This window comes from Myripristis murdjan, chromosome 14 (assembly GCF_902150065.1).
Source record: "Myripristis murdjan chromosome 14, fMyrMur1.1, whole genome shotgun sequence".
Classification (NCBI taxonomy): domain Eukaryota; kingdom Metazoa; phylum Chordata; class Actinopteri; order Holocentriformes; family Holocentridae; genus Myripristis; species Myripristis murdjan.
The window spans coordinates 14,597,230-14,622,865 of record NC_043993.1 but is presented as its reverse complement, the minus strand read 5'-3'; the positions used below and the strand labels follow the sequence as shown (position 1 = coordinate 14,622,865).

Here is a 25,636-nt window from a genome sequence, read left to right as displayed (position 1 = left end):
CACTAATAAACATAATCCTAGATTTCTCTTTGAGACAGTAGCAAAGCTCACAAAAAAACAGCCATCTGCTACTAGCTTATCACTTACAGCAGATGATTTTCAGGACTTTTTTGGCAACAAGGTTGAGGAAATCAGGCAAAAAATTAATTCTGAATCCGCTGCAGCTCCTGCGGACTCATTGGCAGTCGCTAGCTCACCAGTAGTCCCTACTATCTCGGTTTTTGAGGCTGTCTCACTTGATACCTTATCTAAGCTTGTGATAGCCTCTAAACCGACGACCTGCTTTCTTGATCCGCTACCTGCCAAGCTTTATAAAGAATCCTGGCCTTTACTGGGCTCTACAATGCTAGATATTGTTAATTTATCTCTTAGTACTGGCATTGTGCCCAGCAGCTTTAAGACAGCTGTGGTCAGACCGCTTTTAAAGAAACCACATCTTGATTCTAGTTCTCTAAATAGCTATCGCCCAGTTTCCAATCTCCCGTTCATGTCTAAAGTGCTCGAGAGAGTTGTCTTTCAACAACTCTCCACCCATTTGGCAGTGAATCAGCTGTATGAGCCTTTCCAATCAGCTTTCAGGACCTGTCACTCCACTGAGACAGCACTTACTAGAGTTGCCAACGATCTTCTGTTGGCTATTGATGCGGACTCTACCTCTGTGCTTTTATTACTGGACCTCAGTGCAGCCTTTGATACTGTTGATCACTCCATTTTATTAGAGAGACTAACTGAGAATTTTGGTGTCACGGGCCTGGCTCGTGCATGGCTTAACTCATACTTATCTGAAAGAACACAGTGTGTCATGTACAATAATACTAGATCCAGATTCTCCAATGTTAAATGCGGGGTACCTCAGGGCTCAGTCCTGGGTCCTCTTCTCTTTTCCCTGTACATTTCGCCACTTGGACAAATTATACGTAGCCATGGTATTAATTTCCATTGTTATGCTGATGATACTCAGCTATATTTGCCCATAAAGGCTGATGATCCCACAGAGATCAATAGATTAGAGGTCTGTCTGGCTGCGGTAAAGAATTGGATGTCACTAAATTTCCTGCTATTAAACTCAGATAAAACTGAGATGTTAGTAGTCGGCCCTCCCAGACATAGACACTGTTTTGAACAGTTAACAGTTCTACTTGACAACTGTGTGATTTCACAAAGTGTGGCAGCCAAAAATCTCGGTGTTACTTTTGATCCCTGCTTATCCTTTGACAGGCACATTAAGGATATCACCAAGACTGCCTATTTTCATTTACGTAATATAGCACAAATTCGGTCTTCCCTGTCCATGGCTGACGCAGAGACCTTAATTCATGCATTTGTTTCAGCCAGACTTGATTACTGCAATGTTCTGTTTTCAGGTCTCCCACAGGCCAGCACCAAAAGTCTCCAGATGGTTCAAAATGCTGCAGCTAGGGTCTTAACTAGAACTAGAAAATTTGATCATATTACTCCAATTCTGGCCTCCCTTCATTGGCTTCCTGTGCATATCAGATCTGACTTTAAGGTGCTTCTGTTAACCTACAAAATCTTAAATGGGTTTGCCCCATCTTATCTTTCAGATCTCCTTAAACCCTACATTCCATCGCGGGCTCTCCGCTCTCAAAATGCGGGGCTGCTTTGCTTACCTAGGATTAAGAAGAAGTCAGCAGGTGGCCGGGCCTTTTCCTATCGTGCCCCGCTGCTATGGAATAACCTCCCTGCTGACGTCAGGCAATCTGAATCTGTTGATTCTTTCAAATCTAGATTAAAAACTCATCTCTTCGGCCTAACTTATGGCTGACGGTTAGTGGTACGGTGGGCTGGTTCTCTGTCTCAGTGAAGTAACCCAAGCACTCACCTGCCGACGAGATTATGAGATTATTGCTCTCACGGAGCTAATTATCAATTAGTCTTCTCCAGAAAATTAATGTGCCACCTTTGTCTTTGTGTGAGTGTGTGTGAATGGTTGATGTGTGTTTGTCCAAGTGCGTGCTGTCTAGTTCAGATCCAGGTCGTCGTGGTGTAGGTGGCTGTGTGGCCCGGGTCCCTGGCTGCTCTGGTGCATCCAGCTTGCCTTGGCGTCATCATCCCTCATCCGCCACCTATCTATTCCCATTCATTTTATTGTTTGTATCTGTGTTTACAACATCTATTGCACGTCTGTCCGTCCTGGGGAGGGATCCCTCCTCTGTTGCTCCCCTGAGGTTTCTTCCTATTTTTCTCCCTGTTAAAGGGGTTTTTTTAGGGAGTTGTTCCTCATCCGATGTGAGGGTCTAAGGACAGAGGATGTTGTATTTTTCTGTAAAGCCCTTTGAGACAAATTTGTATTTGTGATTCTGGGCTATACAAATAAATAAAATTGAATTGAATTGAATCTTGGCTGGCTCTGATGGTGTCCCACACAACTTTGAGATCTACACAGGGAGAGTTGTGCAACCCCCTGAGCTGCCAGATGTAGGGGCAAGTGGCAACATTGTCCTCCGCCTGGCCCAGCCAATACCCACGCAGCAGAACTACAAGATGTTCTTGAGAACTGGTTCACGAATGTCCCTCTCATACTCATACTTGCTCAGCAGGGAATTCACTGTACTGGTACTGTTCGTAACAACAGACTACCAGGTGTCAACTTGATGTGTGAGGCTGAGTTGAAGAGAACTGAACGTGGATCTTTTGAACAGAGGACGGCCATGGTTGGAGAAACCACCTTGCATGCTGTGAAGTGGTATGATAACCATTCAGTCAGTCTTCTCAGTCATTACATTGGAGCACACCCAGTCACTGAGGTTGATAGGTGGGATGGCAAGCAAAAGAGAATCATCAAAGTCTCCTGTCCTGCTGTGGTGAGAGAGTACATTAAGAATATGGGTGGGGTGGATCTACTGGACTCTCTCATTGCACTGTTCCGCAACAAAATCAGGTCAAAGAAGTGGTACCACCGGCTGATGTTCCACTTTATCGACATGACCATCGTGACTGCCTGGCTGCTCTACAAGAGAGACTGGAGCAGCACTGGGATGAGAAAAGAGGATCAGATGAGGCTTTATACATTCAAGTCGTAAATCGCTGAAAGCGTGTGCAAAAGTGGCAAGAATCTGGAGCACGAGAGAGGTCGTCCCAGTTCCACAATTGCTGGGGAGTATGAGGAAGTCCTGTCTATGTGACAGTGCAACATAAATCATCTTGCTAGATGACATATGACATACTTACATGTATTGATGGATGTCAGTGTTTGACTTACTACATTTTTATACTCAGGTGTGGGATGCTAGCTAGTTCGCCATCAGTTCCACTGTTTCACTTCAATAGTAGGGCTAGCTAGCTCATTAGCATACATATTGCTGTGAAAAGTTCAAAACTTGGTTAATACTCCTGTAATGAAATTTTGTTTGTTGGTTTTGTTTTGTTGTTGTTGTTGTTGTTGACATTGTAGAGAATGTGTAAATTTTATTATATGTTTATTATTGAAGTTGTATTTTGCAGAGGTCACATATTGGATGACACTATATTGAGAGGTATTTCTAATTTTTGTCCTCCCTGTTTAGAGGGACAGAATACTGGAAACACCTCTCAATAAAATGCAGTCCAGTACAACAGCAGCACTGACTATGAGCTCAATGTCAAACATAGAACTGAATGAACACCTCTATTACTGTGACAGGAAGAAAACCTGAGCATTACAGACATCATAAGAGTAAACTTTATGGCAAAACAGTTGGATTGGATGGATTAGATTGTGCAGGTTGACCTAATAAAGTGGCCACTGTGCGTAGACATGCTATTTATAGTGATGTTACAGTGAGCATAATGCCTTTTTTCTATTGGTATATACAATTTTTAAAGAGTAAGTAAACCTCAAACCCACATCTCGGAAAAGTGAACCTAAAGGTAGAGCAGGGTGTCTGGTCTTTGGTGACATCAGCCAGAGATTTGGGTTTGGGTTTACCTACTCTTTTAAATAAAAAAAAGGGGACAAAAAGTCGAGGGGATAACAAAAAACATTTTCAGTGGGAGGAACGTGTCCCCATTTCTAGTCGAAATTACACCCACGGGTAAACTATAGCCTATTGTATTTTCCTGTTCTTATCACTGAAAGAGGGAATAAGTCACCAAGAAAAAGTACTTAATTAGTGTGGGAGAACTAATGGTCTGCTAAGCTATAAAGTAACCACCAAGCCACTCATTAGACCACTACTAAACACAATGAACTGTGTTGATCTGACACACCAGCACACTCCATAAAAAAACAGTGGAATGATAATTTGACTGAAATATGCATAGGTCGTTCCAGGCTGTTCTAAAACACCGCCGCACAACTCAACACAATAAAACATGACAGCTGAAACATTTACTTATTCATTTATTTACTGATTTTATTATTTACCAAGGCAAATTGTGAATTATGTATTATGAACAAGTATGCCTTTCAAAATCAGGAAGTTGTCGCTGTGAAGTCTTTTGGGATTGATGCACTGCAAAGAACAGAGTCGATGAGAGAAACATCTCTTTGGGGTTAGGGTCATGTATGGGTTGAGGGTGATACAGGAGACTAGCTCAGATGTCTCTTTCTTGTGTTATTGTTTATTTTGATTTGTTTTGGTTTTTTATGCATACACATCTATCACTGTGTATGTGATTTATTTTGTTATACAAGGATGTGAAAGTGTGATGGAAATGAAAAAACATTAGAAATGCTTATCACCAAAAAATGACAGTGAGCAAGAACTGAGGGGTTTTTTTATGCATTATGTAGGAGTACTACCACTCCACCCGGCTCATATAACTGTGTAAGGTGCTGGAAGATCAGAAAACTCCTGTTGAAAAAAGGATATCCGCACACTTAGTCAGTGCAAATTTCACTTTACTAAGGTTTTGGTCTGTGAAACCTTCATTGGAGCAGACATGAAAAACAATAATGGACAAGCAGGGTTAAATGAGAGAACACACATCCTTGAAGTGGAGCCACACCTTCTGGGAAAAAAAGGAGAGGGAGGTTGTGGAGCACAGTGAATAAAGAAAAACAAAAAAAAAGCCCTCACAAAACAATCACAAAGCATTTTCTATTATTATACATATCATCGATAATCAGAAAATGGGACTTTCATAAATTACGGGTCCCCAGATAGAAATACAGACATTTTAAAGAATCTCAAACAAAATCCAAGAGCTATGGAAGGACATCAGGCTAGGGCCGTCATGAACCATGGATCCCAGGTTTCATAATAAAACCAAAAACAGGGATATCCGAGGTCACAGCATTACACTCATGTCAAACTCCTCATTGAGACCTTTGTGTTGAAGGGCATCTTGTCTTGCCCATATAAATCTTATCACATGGGTATTTTAATAGATAAATAACATTTTCTGTGCAACATGTGATAATACCCTTAACAGGAAGGCTTTTGCCTGACCTTGGATGTTGAAAAACAGATGTTTTCCATGTGTTATGGCACTGAGAACAGTGGCCACAAGGATAGTTCACATTAGGTAGAGGGGCTAAAAGAGTCTGATTAGGACCTGCCTTAACGCACCAGCTTGTTGTGCGGATTTGGACCTCTTCTGTGGATAAAGAGGGAAGGGTCTTTAAAATGCTGAGCCAATTCTGGGTCAGAGGTCAAAATAGGCCAGTATTCAAGATTTTTCAGCTGAATATAGACTGAAAGCTTAGTAAAGTGAAATTTGCACTAAATTTGTGACTAAGTGTGCAAATATCCTTCTTTCTACTTCTGTTTTATGCATTATAAAATCTCTCTCTCTCTCTCTCTCTCTCTCTCTCTCACACACACACACACACGCACATGCATGCATCCTCATGGTCTCCTGCCTCATTTGATGAAATCTGTGTATCTGGGTTGTTTCCAGGTCAAGCAGCAGAGACAGAATCAGACTATCTCTTGTCCGCCAGTTGTGCCTGTCTCATTACATCATTCACTGTCCGTGACACACAGACTTCTCAAATTCACGTCATCTAACCCCATTTAGCAGCTCTCAGGGCTGCCGCTGTGAAGACAAGCAAAACAAGATAGACTACAGTCGATGTAGTGCTAATATAAACAATGCATTTAAAGAAAATAATACTAATACTAATACTACTAATAATAATAATAATAAATTAACATGCTCAGCCAGCTCCACCATTTAAAATATCTTCCTGATATGTTATATATGTGATATGCTAACCCTAAACCTCCTCAACACAGCAGATATGAATCGAATTTCACATTTTGACACCTACTGTGACAAAACGATTGCCATATGGAATGAAAAAAAATCTCGTTCTTATTAAACACTATTTGAGTTTAGCCCTTCAGTCATGCAAAAGTATCTGCTAAGAGGATTTAAACATGGGTGATATTCACAATACAGAGCGAGCAATTCATTTCCATATGTATATACAACACACAGCATCTTTGAATAAGACATTTCAGACGGCACTGCAACCTCACAGGCAGTTTCCAGCTTTTAACATTACTACTGCTGCATCTGCAGTTTCAGCAACTTCAGCTAGAAGTTGACAGAGCCAGCAGAGAGGGAGGGAGGAAGGGAGGGGAGGGAGGGAGGAGAAAACGGGATATGGGGTTAAGAGGGTGAGTGTGGGAAAAGGAGGGGTGGGTGTGTAAAGTAGATGGAGGAGAGGGAGGGGGATGGGAAAGAAGAAGAGAGGGAAGAAGGGATTAAGGCATCAGAAGGTATAGCGTTGCTCTGAGACATGACGGGATGATGGCCGCTCCCACAGGACTCACATGAAGGAGTAATCCCACCAAATGGATGAGTTTAACAGTTACCACCCACTGAGAGGACTTCACACACACACACACACACACACACACACACACACACACAGAAAAATGGTTAACACACAGACACAGAGCCACACATGTACGTGTATGCATACACACAGAAGAACACAGAAGTAAGCAGAAGTAAGGAGAGATAGCACTGACAACTGAGAAATAAACAAACCAGAAAATACACACATATGTGAGCAGGCACACACACACACACACACACACACACACACACACGCATGCACGCACACACACATGCATGCACACACACACACAAAGACCTGTAATTACAGTGAATTAAGCAGAAATATAACACTAACAACAGTGAAAAATAACAAAAGCATTGTTTTTCATTGCTGACCACAAGTACACACACACATGCTGGCACATACAATCACACACACACAATTTGTTATAATTAACAAGACATAGTGCACTGGCACTGCTGAACAACTGAAAAATAAAATAATAGAAAAACAAAACAAAAATGCATGAGCTTTTATGATATGCATGAGAAAAGTACTCATGCACCGCTGACCACAAAAGGCAACATGTCTGTGCACCAAAGCTAGAAAATGCACAGTTTCACATGCATGCATGCACACACATACACAAACAATGGAGGTTATTCTGCTTTTTGAACATTATGGCATGGTGCAGACACTTATACAGACACACACAAATACTGCATTTGAAAATCCCTCAGACTGCAGAGGGAGAGAGCGTTGTGCTGTAGGGTGTCAGGTGTCCTCACCTGACTCTGAAGCTTTCCCCGTACATCAGCAAAACCCAGGGCAGTCCCAGCCCAGTCTGAGGCTGCCTGCCAGAGTGGCTGCTGCTCTCCTGTGTCTGCAGAAGATTTGTCAGTGGACTCGCCTGACCCTGCAAACACATCGCCACTTTGGTGAGGTTTCTGCTGGGTTTGCCTGGCACACGAAAACACAGCAGAAACCTCACTTTCCTGGCACACTCCAATAATTAGACACACATAAACAAAGAGCAAGAAAGTGTGTGTGTGTGTGTGTGTGTGTGTGTGTGTGTGTGTGTGTGCATGTTTTGCTTCATATTGTGAGGACCACCTATCGAGGAATCAGTGTTCTTGTAAGGACAGTTTGAGTTTTGAGGACATTTTGGGTGGTCTTCACAAAAGACCAATTTTGGCTATTTGGTCAAGATTAGGGTTAAGATTAGAGTTACGGTTTGGTTAAGGTTTGGCTTAGGCATAAATTGGTTATGGCTAAGATTATGGAATAGCTGTGAAGAACGATGTCAGTACAAGATCCCCACAAAGATAGCAAAATCGTGTGTGTGTGTGTGTGTGTGTGTGTGTGCATGTATGTGCTTGTGTGTAGAGGGTGGTGGTGCTGCCAAGCTAGTAATGGGCTTTAGTTCAGTGAACCCTTCAAAGCCTCAGGACAACCCACAGTTAATTTAGCCAAATCAAATTCTAACTAAACAAGACAAGACATAATACAATTTCAGCAGCAATTAGACTTTCTGATCCTTAAAGGGCTACCCATAATGCATAATACTTGTATCAAGTGCTCACCGTGTGTTGCCTTAATGCCCTGATGAAGAAAGGTCTTGATGGTGAACTGATATTTCAAAAATATTAGCTGTCTCCGATCCAGCGAAGAAGAACAAGTGCAAAAAGGAATCAAAAGTTCAATTTACAAAGTTTAAGTCTCTGATATCCAGCCATATGCTGAGGACTGCCCAAACACCAGTATTTTCATCCAAACCTTGCTGCAGAGAGCACTTCTGCAGAATCCTCTCATGTGTGGCCATGAAGCCTGCATGCACAAGTGTGTGTGTGTGTTTCACTGGACGAGCAGCTTGGGCGGATGTGCTTGTGCAAACACACTTCATGTTGTCTTTGACTGGTTCATTCATTGATCAGTTAGTTGAATAAGATTTGTTGTTCAAATATCCATTGTCAATTATCACTTTGGCATTTCAAGGTCAGTATATTTAATTATATAGAATGAGAACTTAAGTGGACTGATTTTCAGTTTGTTTGTTTTAAATGGAGAATGAAGCCCTGGCATATCTGAAATATTTACTGTAATGGATATTTTCATGTTTGTATCCTACACACATACACTCACTCGTGCAGGAAGAATCTCATAAATTACATGCACTTTTAGGTGGGTAAGGTCAAGTAGCAAACTGTTTTCCCTAATCTCGCTAAAACAAACTGCTACATGTGCTCCCATGGTGTAAGACTCTCCACTGGGGCAGCTGTGTGACATCTCTACATGTGGTTTATTAATGTGAAGTATGGGGGTTGTGACGTGTGTGTGTGTGTGTGTTTCTGAATGGGAAAGGAACCTCCCCACTGAATGACCTTTATATTTTAATGTTTAGATGAACAAACATCTTAATCACAACCAAAGTGTGAAACTAGCTTTATGGTTACAGTCACTGAGCAGCTGCTAAACCTGCTAATGAGAGTCAATACGGCATCAGAGTGGACCGAGTGTGGTTCAGCACTGGTGAAAGCACAGGTGCACACGCTTAGATCAATACTGTGGAGATACTGGAGAACTTTTTTCAGCAGCAAATAACAGAACCATTACAACAGCCTAATATCAGCCATATCTCAATATTACAATATCCATAATCCCAGACAATAGCCAGTCTCATATTATATCAATATAATACTGATATATCACTCAGCCCCTTATTCAACCCCTAACCTCTACCCTCAGCCATAATCATAATCCTACTTCTAATGTAAACCCAAGATCAAATTTTAAATAAGCTCTTTAAAGAAGAGAGGACATTAGGCCAGTCCTATCTCTCTACTGTTGTGAGGGTTAGGCTTATACTTGGTATTGTGAAGGTATATATATATATAAGAAAGCACACACTCTCACACACACAGCTCAGTGTTTTGCTATCATCTCATTAGCATCTATCCAACCCTCTCTACCTGAAGGAGTTGGTCTCTTGGCTCCTCAGGGCAGCACTGGTCTAATTAAAACGGGTTATTTGCTGTCCAGGGCTAACAAAACAAGGTGCGCCACAGGTAATGATTAGAACAACTTTAAACACCAAAAAGAGAGCACACTCACTTCCAAACACACATTCAAAGTACTAAATTACTGTTCCACATCAGCTGGAGAGCAAAAGAGAGGTCTGGAGGAAACAGATAGAGCACAGAAAACTGGTCCAAACAAACTCCATATCTGTTATATTGTATATGTGTGTATCTATGGCTGATGTAACAAGTGCTCAAGGGCACTCAGGCAGTATCAGACCAGATGGACCACAACTGGGCACCTTGCAGGTCTTTTTCATTGTGGATTATACTGTAGTTTTTTTATGATCAATTGATCATAAATAAAAAATAAATCATCTCTTCAGATCGCCTTCTTGCTTTCCTCTTAATACCAAGGTATTAATATTATGATATTTTATTAAGTATTAATATATAACATCCAGCAAATCTTAGCATCTTAGTGATCTCAGTGAAGCTGGAATTAGCAAATTTTGGGGATCTTTACTTGATAAATGACTAAACAGTTATTGAAATTTTATGAATTTGGCTTGATTGACTGAACTGATTAATTGTTTCAGAAGTATTGATTGACCAGTTTGACTGGTCATTACACCAACAGGTTGATTAACACCTTGTTAACCACCTTCTTAGGCTAATGACCAATCAAACTGGTTTGGGTATGGCTAAGGAAAACAAATACAGATGGCAGAGGAGCAAGAAAATTTTCCATTTTGCTGAATAAAAGATAGTGTGAACTTCAAACTACCTTCACTTCCCATGAATTATTATTACACTATTATACCTTTTATTTTATAGGGATTCTATCTGAATGAAGAGTCCACAGCTCACTGAACACACTTTACTTTCCAAACCCTCTTCACAAGTGGATGAATAATTAAGCAAAATGTGGGGTGAATTGTATAATTTGGGTCGGCTAATTCAAAGGAATGCAAAATATGCGCATATTCGTCCAGTAATTTCCTCCTTCAGCTCAAACAGTGTGGGGGTCAGAGCCCAGGCAGAGGGCCGTCTCCTACAGAACAGAGACAGACGGGAAGAAAGGAAGGAGAGCAGAAGAAAGAGAAACAAAATCAGAGCGTAGACTGAAAAGAGAGATGTCCTGTAGAGAGAGAGAGAGAGAGAGAGAGAGAGAGAGAGAGAGAGAGAGAGAGAGAGAGAGAGGACAGGCAGTGATAGGGAAAGTAATAACATTCCTTCTCATCTGGTAATGGACATTGTCAAATTTCCATTCTCTCAGAGATAAATGGGAGCATCAGTGACCCTCTCTCCCTCTTTCATTGCTTCCTGTTCTCCTTATTCCTTTCTTCCTCCCCTCCCCCAGTCCTCCCTCCCTTTCTCTCTCCCTAACAAGAGAAGAGAGTGTATGGCAGCATTCAGTCCTCTGGGAACCGCAGAACACTTCACACCTGAACAGCACATCTCACACACGCGAGAGACTCATAATGGAAAACACACAAACATACGCACACGTACACACACACACACACGCCCAATTGGCTGCCCCCCCAAAAATCACAGAAGCATGAGATTGTTATAGTGAGCCAATACAGAAAACTAACCTTGAACACAAAAATATATGGAAAGTTTTGCACCAAAATGAGATACCCACCTTTAAGAAATGATATCCACTCTCCCATATTTGCTGGTTAAACCACATTATGAATTAGTAATATGTCATCGTTAGACATTTGCTTATACAAGAGTTAATAATTTGAGGACAGAATTGCTTATTTTTCCACATACTGCCTGGTGAATTTCAGGTACCAAAATTGTTTCACAACAGATATGTTCGGTCTGCTTCATTTGTAAGGACATTTCTTATCACCTTAGTACCGAGTTAAGAACATTCCTATTAGGAACCTTTGTTACACTTTAGACACCCTGAGAAGGAAATGTAAGATGATTACCATAGAAAAATCCAGTCCTCCCATTCTTTTTAATGGGGGTAGTGTGTTTAGGCTGTGAGAGTGTGTACCGCATGGGGTTCAGCAAAAGAGTGCAGTAGCAGTCAGGCAAAAAGTTGAACCAGAATCAGTAACACCAATAACCCAGCGATCAGACTAAAGATGCCCAAAGGAAGAAGAACCTTGTTTACCATGTGGCAACGTAGCACGAGGGGAGGACACTTCTCTTTGTTTGATAATGTTAAAAGTAAGGATGGATTGTTGTCAGCTTCCCGACTCATTCTAAAAAAGATGAAAAAAGAGAGCACAAATGAGCTGAAAGCACTAGTGAGAGAGAGAAAGAGATAGAGAGAGAGAGAGAGAGAGAGAGAGAGAGAGAGCGCCGAGATGGTCGAGCAAGCTAAAAGGTGAATGAAGAGAGGGAGTGGTGGTAGTGAGGACAAAGCAGTGAACCAGAGAAATATGATGTTTTCGCAGTTATGTTCTCGAGCACAAATAAACACGCCCACACCTCCGCACAATCCTGCGGGAGGGTGCTGCTTTGCCGGATTTGGTCTTAATGCAGCCTAACAAGGAGGCTTCTTTACAAATGCAACACACCTATTGTGTTTTGGAATGAAAGTTTTCATATGCAAACACATCCACTAAAGGATTAGTGCGCCTAGACGTTGCTTCAGGTAAAAACAGGATTGGTAAAGCCTAATCCATCCAGCTTAGTTCAGTGATCAGACCCCTGAACAGAATGTACAATATTTCTGCTCTGTGACACCCTTTTCTACTCATAGTCCTCCTTAGGATTTGAGTTGACAATGTTTGGCAGCCCAGCTCTCTCTCTCTCTCTCTCTCTCTCTCTCTCTCTCTCTCTCTCTCTCTCTCTCTCTCTCTCTCTCCCTCTCCATTGATATCCATATCTTTCATACTACTTCCTCTTTCTGTAACTCCCCTCTAAATATTTGCTTTGATAATATTTGAATGAGGAATGGATTTACATAACGGAATCCAAAAAACTGTCTGCAGGGCAAACTCTGCATGAACACACCCAGGGGAGGCAGGGGGAGGAGAGGGACGAGTGAGCAATTCAAAACACACAGGGGCTATGAGCCTGTGCTTGCTCGCTTGTGATCAACATATGTGAAATGTCTGCCAGTGACCATTCAGAAATTAGACATAGCAGCTTGAGCTACATCTCTGGAATGTCGCGCAAGGTCAGCGTCTGGGCAAGATGTTCCGTTTCCAAAAATCCACTCATCTTTGTCTGACTGCCTTCCTTTTTTGCAGAAATCTATGAAACAGCTTGTGGAAATCCTATGACTTTCCACAGGAAAAAAATAAATAAAAATGAGTGCTCTGGTGTGTAAAAGTGAGAATTATGGTCGTGCAGGTTCAGCGGGTCACCGAGTTCAAAGGTCAGACCCCCAGACTGCTGTTTGATGGAGGATATGAGGGGAAATTGTAATGGGTTAAATTGACCTGAGTTATTTCTGTGCAGTGTGCAGACAGTGTAGCCGTGTCCTTTAGCCCGCCACAGCCTGTCTTCTGACCTGAAAGGGCATTGAACCAGTGTCAGTCAAACAGCACAGAATTCAAACACTTAAACCTCGTCCTTATCTTCTTCTGCTCTTTTCCATGCTGACAGTAGGACTCCACCAAGCAATTGCACACTTTAGCCAATTCAAAACATGTTTGTAAGGTTACAGACATCCTGACTAAAATCAGGACTTACACTTAAGGTTTTCTCTGTTGAATAGTCTTGGTACATAGAGCTGTTCATGCGCTGTTTGAATTATCACGTCTGTATTTATGACTTGGTCCACAACAAGGCTGTACAGTGGCATAAAAGTGAGATGTAAAATGAACAGCAGGGGAAGAGAAAGAATTGAAAGGAACAGTTCAGCCAAAATACAAAAAATATATATTTTCCTCTGACCCTTATTGCAATCCTAATTGTTTCTGTGAGGTTTCCAGTCTGCCATCTGCTTCCCTGTGTCCTGGCATCCCAATGCATTGGGACCGGAGTTGTGGAGCTCAAACTCTTAAAAATATATGTGTGAAAAACTGAACGGCAACAGCTCTTTGAAAAAACAATGACACAGATAAACAATATAATCCATATCCCTTGTTTTGTCAGGAACTATTTCCTGCTGAAGAACACCGGAAAATTGTGTCCATCCACCCCCAATGCATACAAAGTAGAGGCGGGTAGATAAAGTTTGATGGAAAAAGCTTTTCTTTCTTTGATGTGCATTTTTGACTGTTTTTGAGCTCTACAAAAGAATACCCATCCAGCTCCACTGCAGTGAATGAAGATTGCAGCAGGCACACAGAAAAAAGGTTGTAAAGGATGTGAAGTTTGCTCAAGAGGTGAGGTGCCCTGTTCCTTTAAGGCGGAATGGGATGTTCAGGGGCTCCACTTGCAAGATCACATGACACAGTGCCGAGGGGTCAGAGGTTAGGTCACAGGGGCCTTGTAATTAGTCTGTCTACCAGCCACCCATGTCTCATAGGACGGGCACCATTTATGGCATCTCACCCCTGACCTATGGCTCTTTGCCTCTAAAATATCCCCACAATGTCAGTTGTGGGCAGCACACCGGAAAGCGAACTTTCACCCTTGAGAATAGAGAGAGGTCGTAACAGAGTTAGCACCAATACCACAATAGAGGCATTGAGTCCAAGGTGCAGAATGGGGACCTGTATTTATTTAGAAATGCGCAAGTGTGTGTGTGTGTGTGTGTGTGTGTGTGTGTGTGTACGTACATGCAGTTACAAAGATATGTGAGCTGTCCAAAGCCCAAAGAGAGGAACAGCTCTACCCTGAATCAAACCTCTTATGCAAATACAATCTTCCTGGCTAAGGGAAGCCACTTTTATGATTGCAGTGTAACTCAAAGTTTGAAGAGACAGTCATAGTGCCACCATCACACCTACTCAACAACCACACTTTTAAATTTGTTTTTCTTTTTGCCCGTGTTTGATCACCTGGAAAAAGAAATTTTCACATCCCAAATAAATCATCTATGCGGATCAAAAGTTGGGTGTATGCACAGTACGTATAGCATGCAGCTGTCAGACAAGTAAAAGCCTGTCCAGGGTGTTTGGCTGAAGCGGGGCTGTACGTCTTCTTCTGCAGCCCAGGGGTAAGCGTTAGGAAGCCACCTATAGAAATGTGACCACGCTGGTTCTTGTCAGCAGGGTCTTGGAGTGCAAAGCCAGACACATATAGACCAAACACAGCTCCATGAGGCTTCACATGCAAACAAAAACACAGACACAGAGATGCTGACAAACACACCCATACGCTATACCAATAGGTTGCACTCTCCCCACTTCCGTAACACAGTCAAAAACAAGAGCCTCCACTGCTGAGGTACATTTCCCCAGGAGTCCTACCGACTCCTGTGTGTGTGTGTGTTGGATTTCTTTTAATAGCAGATCTCTGGTCTCTTTTCTTTGTTACATTCACACTCATGCACAATTGCATTGTATGTGCACACACACGCACATACAGTGTCACTTTGTGTCACTAACAAAGGGACTGAACCCTGTAAGACTGGTTCACTGGCAATTTTGGGAGGAACACACATTTACTTTACACCCACAGTAAGTGTGCAATGTCCAAACCCTAAAGCAATGGCTAATACACAAAGAATACACTGTGAGCATCACCTTTCACCTCAAAAAGAAAAACAACAAATCAATCGTGGGCTCCAAGGAATCATGTATAGCCTATTTGTTTTGTCAGGAAGACAATGGGACCCGGGTTATAGAAGGCCGATACGTATACTGACATTTTTGTGTTCATGTCTGCATTCAAGCTGTTAAATATTGACTATTTATATATCTACAAATTACTGTGTATGTCTCCAATCATTTTATTTTTTGGTATAGTAGAAAAGCCTCTGACAATATGGGGCACGAAAACCCTCCAGTGAAATCCAGGACAACACAATGATACTACAACTAATGGTAATTATAATCATCAATATTTTTTTTTTAATAAAAGAAAACTTTCATATGGTTAATACGTCTGCAAACCAATATTTTGCTCTAAACAGAGCAATATAAAAATCTACTTAAAGATGAACCATGTTAAGTGGCTGAACGTCGATTTAAGGGAAAATACTTTGGACTGAATTGCAGGGCCGGCCCGAGGATGGTGGGGGTCCCAAACAAAAAGTCCACACGGGGGCCCTATTTTAATTATGAGGTAATTAAAGATCTGTTAAATTGTCAGCGCCCAGCCTGTTATGCGCTAAAATTATAATACATGGTCTTTTTCCTGCCATCTTGTGGCCATTTGGTAGTACTGCAGATCTGGTACAAGAGACTCGCTCCATTGTTTTATATTGTTATGGCTATTATAATAATATTGGTATTTTAAAATGTCCTATTCTCACTCACTAAAACCTGCAGCAACTGGGGAGGCTGACTTTGTTGAGATTTTTTTTTTAATTCTCACATTTCTCAGTAACCAATAATGTCTCCTTCATCTAAACAGCTTTATTTAAAATCTGTTTGCTTTCCTCCAGTCTTTGAATAATAATATTTACGTTCTGAATATCTGTACCATTTAATGGTTCATGTTCTTAGTTTATCTATATTGTTCTTAACTTTGGGTTAGGGTTATGGCATAACAAGGCCATGGATGTAAAAGGGAGACCTCAGAATATCCTTTATCCTTGACTTTCAGATATCAGGTTAAGAGACCAGAAAATTAGACTAAAATCAGAAAATACAGGACGCAAACATAAAATTTCATGGTTGATATGGCTGTGTGTACTAGTACTGTTTATTAGATTATTTTATTTGAATGATATTATATTAATAATAACATCTGGGCAGGCTGGGGCCCTGTTGAACCAATCAGGGTGACGAAACAAATGTTTAATTTACCCATTGATTTGGCCCTGCTGAACTAGAAACTTGACTTAGAAAAAAGAAAAAAACAAACAAAAACAAAAACAAAGAATAAGCACATCATTTACTACTTAGTTCTCAAAATCAGATTATTCCATGTTTTTCTTGTCAGCTGAGTTTAAAGGTTCTCTTTTAAATCAACCCTAGACACTTTTGCATAATGCACCTTTAAACCAGACTGGCTTAAAACAGTTTTTACCACCTATTGCAGTGACAGTTGCCATATTTTTAAAGTTGCAAAATGAAAAGCTGGCGGTTAAAATGAAAGAGGCCCTTCCATTTCCACACAACCCTCTGTTAGCCTAGCTGTCAGTCTCATTCTAGTCCATTCTGTGGTTTCCATCAGAAGCTGCTCCTTCGGTCTCTCCCGCTGTCATGGCCTCTGTTCCTCTACGCCAGCACCACTGGTAATCTCTATTATTCATCACCTCCACTCCAGGGCTATTTATACTAGCTCTTACAGTCGTCTGTCTTAATGCTCCACTGGCTACATCTGTCCACACTAATACAACTATTTCAACTCCGATGCTCACTTTTGGGCTGCTTATGAGCTTCTGACCTGCGTCTGCGTCACTATAGATACACAAGCACAGTGCAGACACATGCACCGACCTCCATGCATAACGGCCAACACACTCTGCTGCCTGTAAAGTCACTGAATACGGGCTATCAAATGTGAAACAGAGGAACACAAACATCCCGCTTGCACTTTTATTTTGTCAACAGATTAAACATGCATCTCGCCATATAATTATTCCGATGCACGTCTTCGGGACTCCATCTATGAATTGTAACTGCGCACAGTGTTGCCTCTGGAGCCCTCCCTGAGGTATTGTCTCCACTGAAGAGGCTCCAATCTCTCTTTTCCCCAGGAGAAGAGCAGAGAGTGCCAAGTCACTACACATGGGAGCATCCACCATTCCCATGAAAAGAAGGCGGCTTTTGGAGCATGTAATTTCAGCAGCCATGCGCTGGCCATCTGTGGGGAAGGGTGTAGTTGAGTGTGTCAGTAAGAATGTATGTGTGTCTGTGTGTCTGTGTCTGTGTGTGTGTGTGCATTGGCCAGTGCAGGCCGCAGCTGTTTAGTTTAATATCGCGGATGAAAAGCAGAGACCATGATTCCAATTTCAACCTAAAAAATTCCAATTATAAAATGCTATTTATTTTTTAGTAGGTTGGCCCCGATGGGTTGGCTGAGATGTTCATGAAATTTTATGTTTTTATATATGTATGGCTGAAATGAATATTTAAAGGGAGGCAATTCATTACAAATGCGGCATCATGAGACTTAGGTTCAACATTAGCAGATGCACTAAAAATAGCAATGGTTAAAAATCTGAAGACAGCGTTTCCATTTTGATTAAGTTGAACAAAAGAAATCTGATAGGATTCATCCAGCGACTGTCAGAGCTGGACAGTAATTGCATTTTGAGTTACAAAGTGTGGCAATGCCCTCTAGTGGAAGATACCGTTTAATACAACATCTTAACAAAAACAGATCCTCTACGGAGCTCCTGCAGTGCATTTATTTTGTCAAAGCTGTTTTTTCAGTTTCTGATTTGAATTGAAACTGATTATTGGAAGTGATCAAAACTGTCCTCTCACCATAGCCACAACACAAAAAAATTTCAGTCTATACTAAGCCTATAGTTTGCACCACATGTATCTGAGCAGAATCCAGAGGTTAGAAATGTTGACGTTGATAGGTCCCTGTTGTTTCATTTGCCACTCTTGGGCAGGGTTCTCCCCCTCAGTCTTGCTCGTTTTGCAATATCTGGGTGTAGCCAATAATGATTTTAGTTCAACACTTTCATGAGCCCTGGTTACTCAGTCCCCAACCGTGCTGCCCAAGTTTGAGAACAATTGTATGCTGTGCTTCAAGAAAAACAGGATCTAGCCAAATGTCTTTATAAGAAAAAAAAAAACCCTATGCAGATGACCACTAAAATCTTGTATCAGCGTTTTCGTTCCCCATCTCAGTAATAATAAACTTTCAAGTCTCTGGCCTCACATTAGCTTACAATTCATGCTGCATCCAAGACTTTTTGCCTGTGCAACAATTTCTATAACCCCAGGCCTAGATAAATCTTCATTTTCCATGTCCAAAACAGGTTTTCTTGTGTACCGGAGGAACTCTCTAAATGTGTGCCACAACTGAAAAACTACACAGCATGCAGATGAGTTGACAATTTATTGGTTAACTTTGTACAACTTCACTGAGTACGTTAACAACTCTTTGGAACAAAATTGATAAGCAGACATACAAACACTCAGACTGTGCAAGAACGAACAGGGTAAAGGAACTCATCTAATCTCTTAAGTGCTATTTTTCCAGACTGGTCAATAAGAAGCCATAAAGTAACTGAACAACAAACTGTCACATTAGGTGGCTATATTGGTCTTGTTTGCGGCGGAGGGCAACAGTGGTTTCCAGTGCTCCTAGTGCAGGCAGATTGTGGGGAAAGCGTGATTACTTTATTGGGCAATGCCAATGACCCCGCAGGCCAGCCGTCCACCAGCGTTACCAGTCTTGAGACTCTCCTCGTTGTTTCCTTTTCCCAGGTCATCAGCCTTCTCATGGATCTACAGACAGAGCAGAGACCCAATCAGAAAGGTTTTGGCTCAACAGTTTAACAGGGTTTTTCAACCTTTATCAACAAAAGCCCCAATTTATTCTCTCAGAAGAAAGTGAGTTTTTCTCTTTCATGGAAAAAGTGTCAATGTCAACACTTGCCAGGATGTCACTGTAAATAAGAACTTTCTTTAAAAAAAAAAAAGGGGGGGGGGGTAATATAAAGGGAATAACAAATCCAGGTGTATTCTCATGCTTGATATAATCTGGATTATAACTGCCAACAATCAGAAGTTTTGAGAAGTAGCACCCCGCGCATAATTTGCTTTGGGTGTGAGAAAAATGTCAATTTTACCTTGTCAAACCTGCCTGACTACTTCTGAAATTTGTATTGCATAGCCATGAGGTGTGCCGTTCACCTGACACCTGTCAGACATGGTGACAGAAACATGACTGCGCTTGTATCTACTCAAATATATTTGAGTTTTATTTGTTTTAATTTTGTTTTTGATAGAGTTGATATTGACATTTGTGTTTAAATAGTATATATATATATATAGCCACAGACTAGCATTTACATAACACTGGGCTCAGTGGTTAGAAAAAACCCTGTCTAAACTTGAACAGAAAGCAACTTTGAACTTTGTCATTTTCATTCTAAACACAAGATTGAAATCATGGATCCCTTAGGTTTGTGAATCAAATGCCATGCTATAGGTACCACTATCAAACTGAGGAGAAGAGGCCCAGCCCATTAAAATGACAACTGAGGAAACACTACTCTGGAAAAATGCCAAATGATTTCCAATGTTTCTCTTTGTAGCACTGCCACTGCTCTCTGCCCAGCTGGTGTGTCATCCAAAGTGCATGTGTCTATGTTTAGAAAAGAGGGCTGCACTCAGAAATAAATCCTAACATAGATTCGAAATTTTGCACACAATGGTACAAAATTTTGAAAATGTTTTACGTCAGACAAATGATCTAGTAAATCCAGGCACGATTTATTTCCGAACGTGACCCTCTTTTCCACTTGTCCCGCTTCCTTACCACCATGGTCCTGCCAATGATCGAGAGAGGGCCGGTGAGGGTGAGCATCCTGTCTGTAATGTTTATCTTGGCCACTTGATCTGCACCCGCAGTGACATTCCCAAGGTCTCCAACATGCCTTTTCACATAGAAAAGAAAAAGTTAAATTATTTTGATGGGGTGGGGAATCTAGCAACATACTGAGATTATTTTTGATCTGATCTCACAGGGTGAAATAAATTCACGCCCTGTCACTCTTGCCAAAAAAGCACTACCTCACCTCTCTTCATCATCAGGACCAGCATGAGTCTTGTTGTGGGGGTTGAAGTGAGGGCCTGCACTGACACAGCCTGGAGAAAAGAAAAAAAAAAAAAAAAACTTATGATAAATGCCGTCTATGAAAAGTTGTCCAACAGACACATTGCGCTTTATTTCCACAAACCAGCAGTTTGACCAACGCGACTCTACATGCAGTTTTTGTCAGATGCTTACCATTGGTGTTGTCCCCATAAGCGTGGACGTGGAAACCATGATCTCCAGGTGCGAGTCCCCCAATTTCTCCTGTCAGTTTCACCGGGGCCTTGTCATCCTGAATAGATCAAGATACCATATATGGTGTTAACCCATTTCAGAGCAACATGCACACACCAAGACACAAAAGGGCTGTCAAAGCCATGTGGCTACAAAGGACTTTCAGCACTGGAATACAAAACAAGGATTAGACTCATCCTGTTATGCATTCCCAGGTCGAGTTGCTCTACAACAGTCACAAAATAAAACATCATAACTATGACTAGCGTTTTATCAATTAAACCTACATTCTCTTGTCATCAAAGGTCAAGCATCATCAAAAGAGACAAATCTGCTATCAAAGCCTCTGTAACACTTGTAACTGGCCATTCATATTCTCATTAAGTATTTGGACTGATATTCTGTAGTGCCTTCAGTGTTTTTTCTGTAGGTGGTAGAAGGGGTTTATTGCGTTGGAGTCCAGTTTAGTTTCTATCGTGCTCCTATGTGTTTGTTATTGGAGCCCACGTGTAGTAATGGCGGATTCAAAACAACTAGGGTCTCTATCACGTAAAGATTACTTCCGCAACAGCGATACAAACTATAGACTAAGATTTCTGTTGGTAAGACATTTGTTTGTCTCGTCACATCGCACAGCCCAACTCCGACCACATTACAACGTTTCACAATGGCTGAATAACTTGATTATCTCTTCATAACTTCGCAGTGCAGCCCGCAAATATGAGGGACGAAAAATGACAAAACAATAAATAAATGAATAAATAAATAAATACGCATATAAATATATAAATGCATAAATAATTAAATTAATAAATATTTCTACATTTATTTATTTCTTTATTTCTGTTTTAATTCATGCATTTATTTATTTATTTGTGTATTTATACATTTATGCATGTATTTATTTATTTATTTTTACATTTATTTATTTATTTATTTATTCATTTCTACATTTATTTATTCATTTATTTATTTATATATTTATTTTTACATTTATTTATTTATACTTTTATTTATTTCTACATTTATTCATTTATTTATTCCTTCTTTTATTTCTACATTTATTTATTCATTTCTACATTTATTTATTTATTTCTACATTTATTTATTTATACATTTATTTATTTATTCCTACATTTATTTCTGTATTTCTACATTTCCACATTTATTTATTTCTGTATTTCTGTGTCGTATGTTAATAAGGTGGGCGGTTCTTACATTAGTCTTAAGCACGATTGGTTTGTGGGTGTGATCCTATCCACTGCTACTACCTGGACCATAGACATATGGCCTGGACTGGCAGTAGCAGTGGATAGCAGTGGACTAGCTAGCTACTAGGGCCAGACTTTTCCATGTCGTCGACGTTACGTCGACCCGTCAACACCGGGAGATTTTTGGGGGGCTAGCGGGGCTCTAACCGGAGGGAGGGAGGGGTTGTAGTGGAGCACTGACCGGGGGGGTGAGGAGGCTGCAGTGGAGCGCCGACCGTGTGTGTAGTCGGACCACTGGAAGTAGTCGGTGGGTGCATGATTTACCACATCATTCGCCAGTGACCTTAAATCACTGACGATGGCTCTCAAAACGCTTTCCATTGCGTTTTACACAGTAGCTAGTAGGGCATTAATGTAAACATCGACCCGTCGAAAGTCGAAGAAACACCCACACACACACCCCCACACACACGGTCGGCGCTCCACTACAGCCTCCTCACCCCCCGGTCGCCCGGTCGGCGCTCCACTACAACCCCTCCCTCCCTCCGGTTAGAGCCCCGCTAGCCCCCCAAAAATCTCCCGGTGTTGACGGGTCGACGTAACGTCGACGACATGGAAAAGTCTGGCCCTAGTAGCTAGCTAGTCCACTGCTATCCACTGCTACTGCCAGTCCAGGCCATATGTCTATGGTCCAAGTAGTAGCAGTGGATAGGATCACACCCACAAACCAATCGTGCTTAAGACTAATGTAAGAACCGCCCACCTTATTAACATACGACACAGAAATACAGAAATAAATAAATGTGGAAATGTAGAAATACAGAAATAAATGTAGGAATAAATAAATAAATGTAGAAATAAATAAATAAATGTAGAAATAAATAAATAAATGTAGAAATAAATAAATAAATGTAGAAATGAATAAATAAATGTAGAAATAAAAGAAGGAATAAATAAATGAATAAATGTAGAAATAAATAAAAGTATAAATAAATAAATGTAAAAAATAAATATATAAATAAATAAATGAATAAATAAATGTAGAAATGAATAAATAAATAAATAAATAAATGTAAAAATAAATAAATAAATACATGCATAAATGTATAAATACACAAATAAATAAATAAATGCATGAATAAAAACAGAAATAAAGAAATAAATAAATGTAGAAATATTTATTAATTTAATTATTTATGCATTTATATATTTATATGCGTATTTATTTATTTATTCATTTATTTATTGTTTTGTCATTTTTCGTCCCTCATACGCAAAGTGTTGCTCTGAATTATTTGTGTGCTTATCAATGCAATCCATCAACGCAATTTACATGGACAAACATGAAGTTGCGTAACTTAAAGCGAGGTCATGTATCACGGAGACCGCAGAGGCTGCAGGTTTTCATTCAGAGCAATCACTACGCAACGTGATTTCAATTATTACAATTCCCAATTAATGAATACAAGTTTATCAGTGAATTTGGCAAGCTGTATATTGATTGAGTGCAGTGACCACGACCATGGCTCCAGTCTATATCCCTGCTTTAGCTCTCCTCAGTGAACGAGGTACGGTATCTAACGTTACCAGACATTATCAACTAGACGACTCTAGAAGAAGGCCACCACCATGGCAATGACTCAGCAAAAATCGTTATTAGTGGGCCACCATCTGGCTCACTTTGAGTAATTAATGAAATTTGTAGTTGCATGCATGCTAGCCCCATTTGACGTTACAAAACTAGCCAACGCTAAGTGCAAGTGTAACTTTCCGCCCCTGACTTTATGAATGAAACGCCGTTTTCAGGGTCTTCAGGATTAACTCGTCTGGGACTTCATGTTAGCTCGCTGATACGAACAGTCATTCAACAGGCGTCTCGAGCCAAAGGGAAACGTTGCTTATTAACGAAATCGGGTCATGGGGGTGTATGCGTAGCTAGAGTCGCTGGTGTTCAAAGGTTGAGACTCTGTTGCTACAGGCGGAGTTAAACAAGCCAAAACGGTAGTCCAGTGCAGCAGAGAGGGAAAAATGTTGTTAGGAAGTGTACTTTGAATGAAGTGGCCGCTAACTGATGGCATTTGTGCAACGTGCTAGCTAGCCTCCTGGTATGCATGCGCAAACGGGTCGTTTAGTCGAGTGTCCTTGCCAGTGAGTTACTTCAAAATGCAGATTTAGCTCGATAGCTTCTAATTAAAAAAAATGCGCTGGCATGTAGCTTTAACATTAACTTCAGTTGGGAGTGCCCGACTGTCACATGAATGGAGAAGTCGGGATAGCATAGCTAGCACTAACGGTGTCAGAGAGCCGCTTGAGGAGCCGGGAGAAGGTTAGTAAGGGGAGGAAATATGTTACAACGATTTCAATTACGTGAAAGCAGCGAAAAACACATTACCTCCTGCTGGAAAAACACGGTCCCGCCAACGTTTCCGTCTCCCTTTAACACACAGACCGCTTTCAGCACCATCTTTGCAGCAGCTTCACAAGGTGTCCAAGTTTCGGTGTTGCTCGAAAGGCCACCAACGACAGGGATATCTGACTGCTGGGTGGGCGGGCCTAGAGAGCTGCCGGCCAATCAGCATCGAAGACGAGTAAATACGCACATTTTGATTGGCGAGGAGTCACTGCCACTGGGTCGCCGTCAATAAAGGCTCAACTTTGCCCACATCTCAGATTCCCTGCCCACATAACATAAAATCTGTACTGCCACAAAGAGAGGCGACAAAATCACCTTAAGAGCATTGCATATGGTGGAAATCGCTTGACTCCTTAACAAAATAAAAGGCAATTCATTATTTTGCTAAAATTTACTGTCCATGGTGTTTGTCCGACTGCAGCACATAGGAATGCAGGCTGTGCATCACTGTATGATGTATGTGAATTATATTTGTACACTGCATCTTGTAAGCAATTCACAAAGTGCATTTTGTGCATCACGAGTGCCACTCATTTCATGCATTTGCATATGTGCCACAGGGAAGTTTAGTCCTTTTTTGATAAATTGCATCAGCATAATGTGAATTCTTAAAATGACTTGCACTGCAAGAGGGGTATAGGCTTGTCCATTGATGGGCAAGCCAGCATTTTCAGTCTTCACTTACATAGATTTATATTAAAGTCTCCTTTCTATGATTACAAAGTTAAACAAAACAAAACAAAACAAAACAAAACAAAACAAAACAAAACAAAACAAAACACCAAAAAACTTGATGCATCTAGCTCTATTATAATTTTCCATGACCTTGACTTCATATATTTGGACTGTATGGTTTGATTTGGTGCCACATCAAATAAAGTAACAACTCAGCAGTTTCCTTTCTTGTAATGTTAATAGTCTCTGTACAACTCTTTTGACTCATTTGGTCTTCTGGCTTCTTATTCAAAGGTGAGCAATTTAAAGAGAAAAAAAAAATGTATTTTTGTGAAAATATGGTGAAAAATGTATATTTGAGTACAAAATAAAAGCAAGAAAAGATACCACTTACGCTATATCATATTACAATATCTGAAATCTCAGATGATATCTAGTTTCATATCACAGTATTGATAAAATATCAATGTAATGCCCAGCCATAGCTGAAAGACAATTAAATAAATGAATACCACCATTAATACCAAATTAATACCAACCATGACTAAGGTGTTTTTTTTTTCTTTTTTCTGTCATGTTTTTTTTTATACAC

At 40.7% G+C, this 25,636-nt stretch overlaps 1 protein-coding gene across 1 annotated transcript; it reads right to left on the bottom strand.

Annotated features, from left to right (window-relative positions):
- Positions 1–18,788: 18,788 nt before the first annotated feature.
- Positions 18,789–24,504, bottom strand: sod1 (superoxide dismutase 1, soluble). The gene is made up of 5 exons (XM_030068260.1): positions 24,349–24,504; positions 20,707–20,803; positions 20,495–20,564; positions 20,236–20,353; positions 18,789–19,199 (listed from the first exon to the last, which is right to left on the bottom strand). The coding sequence occupies exons 1-5, from the start codon at positions 24,418–24,420 to the stop codon at positions 19,092–19,094; spliced, it is 465 nt and encodes a 154-aa protein (XP_029924120.1). The 5' UTR covers positions 24,421–24,504; the 3' UTR covers positions 18,789–19,091.
- Between the last annotated feature and the right edge of the window lie 1,132 nt (positions 24,505–25,636).

Excerpts from the sequence above, each read along its gene's own strand:
- sod1 (XM_030068260.1), bottom strand. The coding sequence starts at position 24,420 with ATGGTGCTGAAAGCGGTCTGTGTGTTAAAGGGAGACGGAAACGTTGGC. Across the intron at positions 20,565-20,706 it reads TTATGGGGACAACACCAATG|GCTGTGTCAGTGCAGGCCCT; the intron begins GTAAGCATCTGA and ends TCTTTTCTCCAG. Across the intron at positions 19,200-20,235 it reads TCATTGGCAGGACCATGGTG|ATCCATGAGAAGGCTGATGA; the intron begins GTAAGGAAGCGG and ends CTCTGTCTGTAG.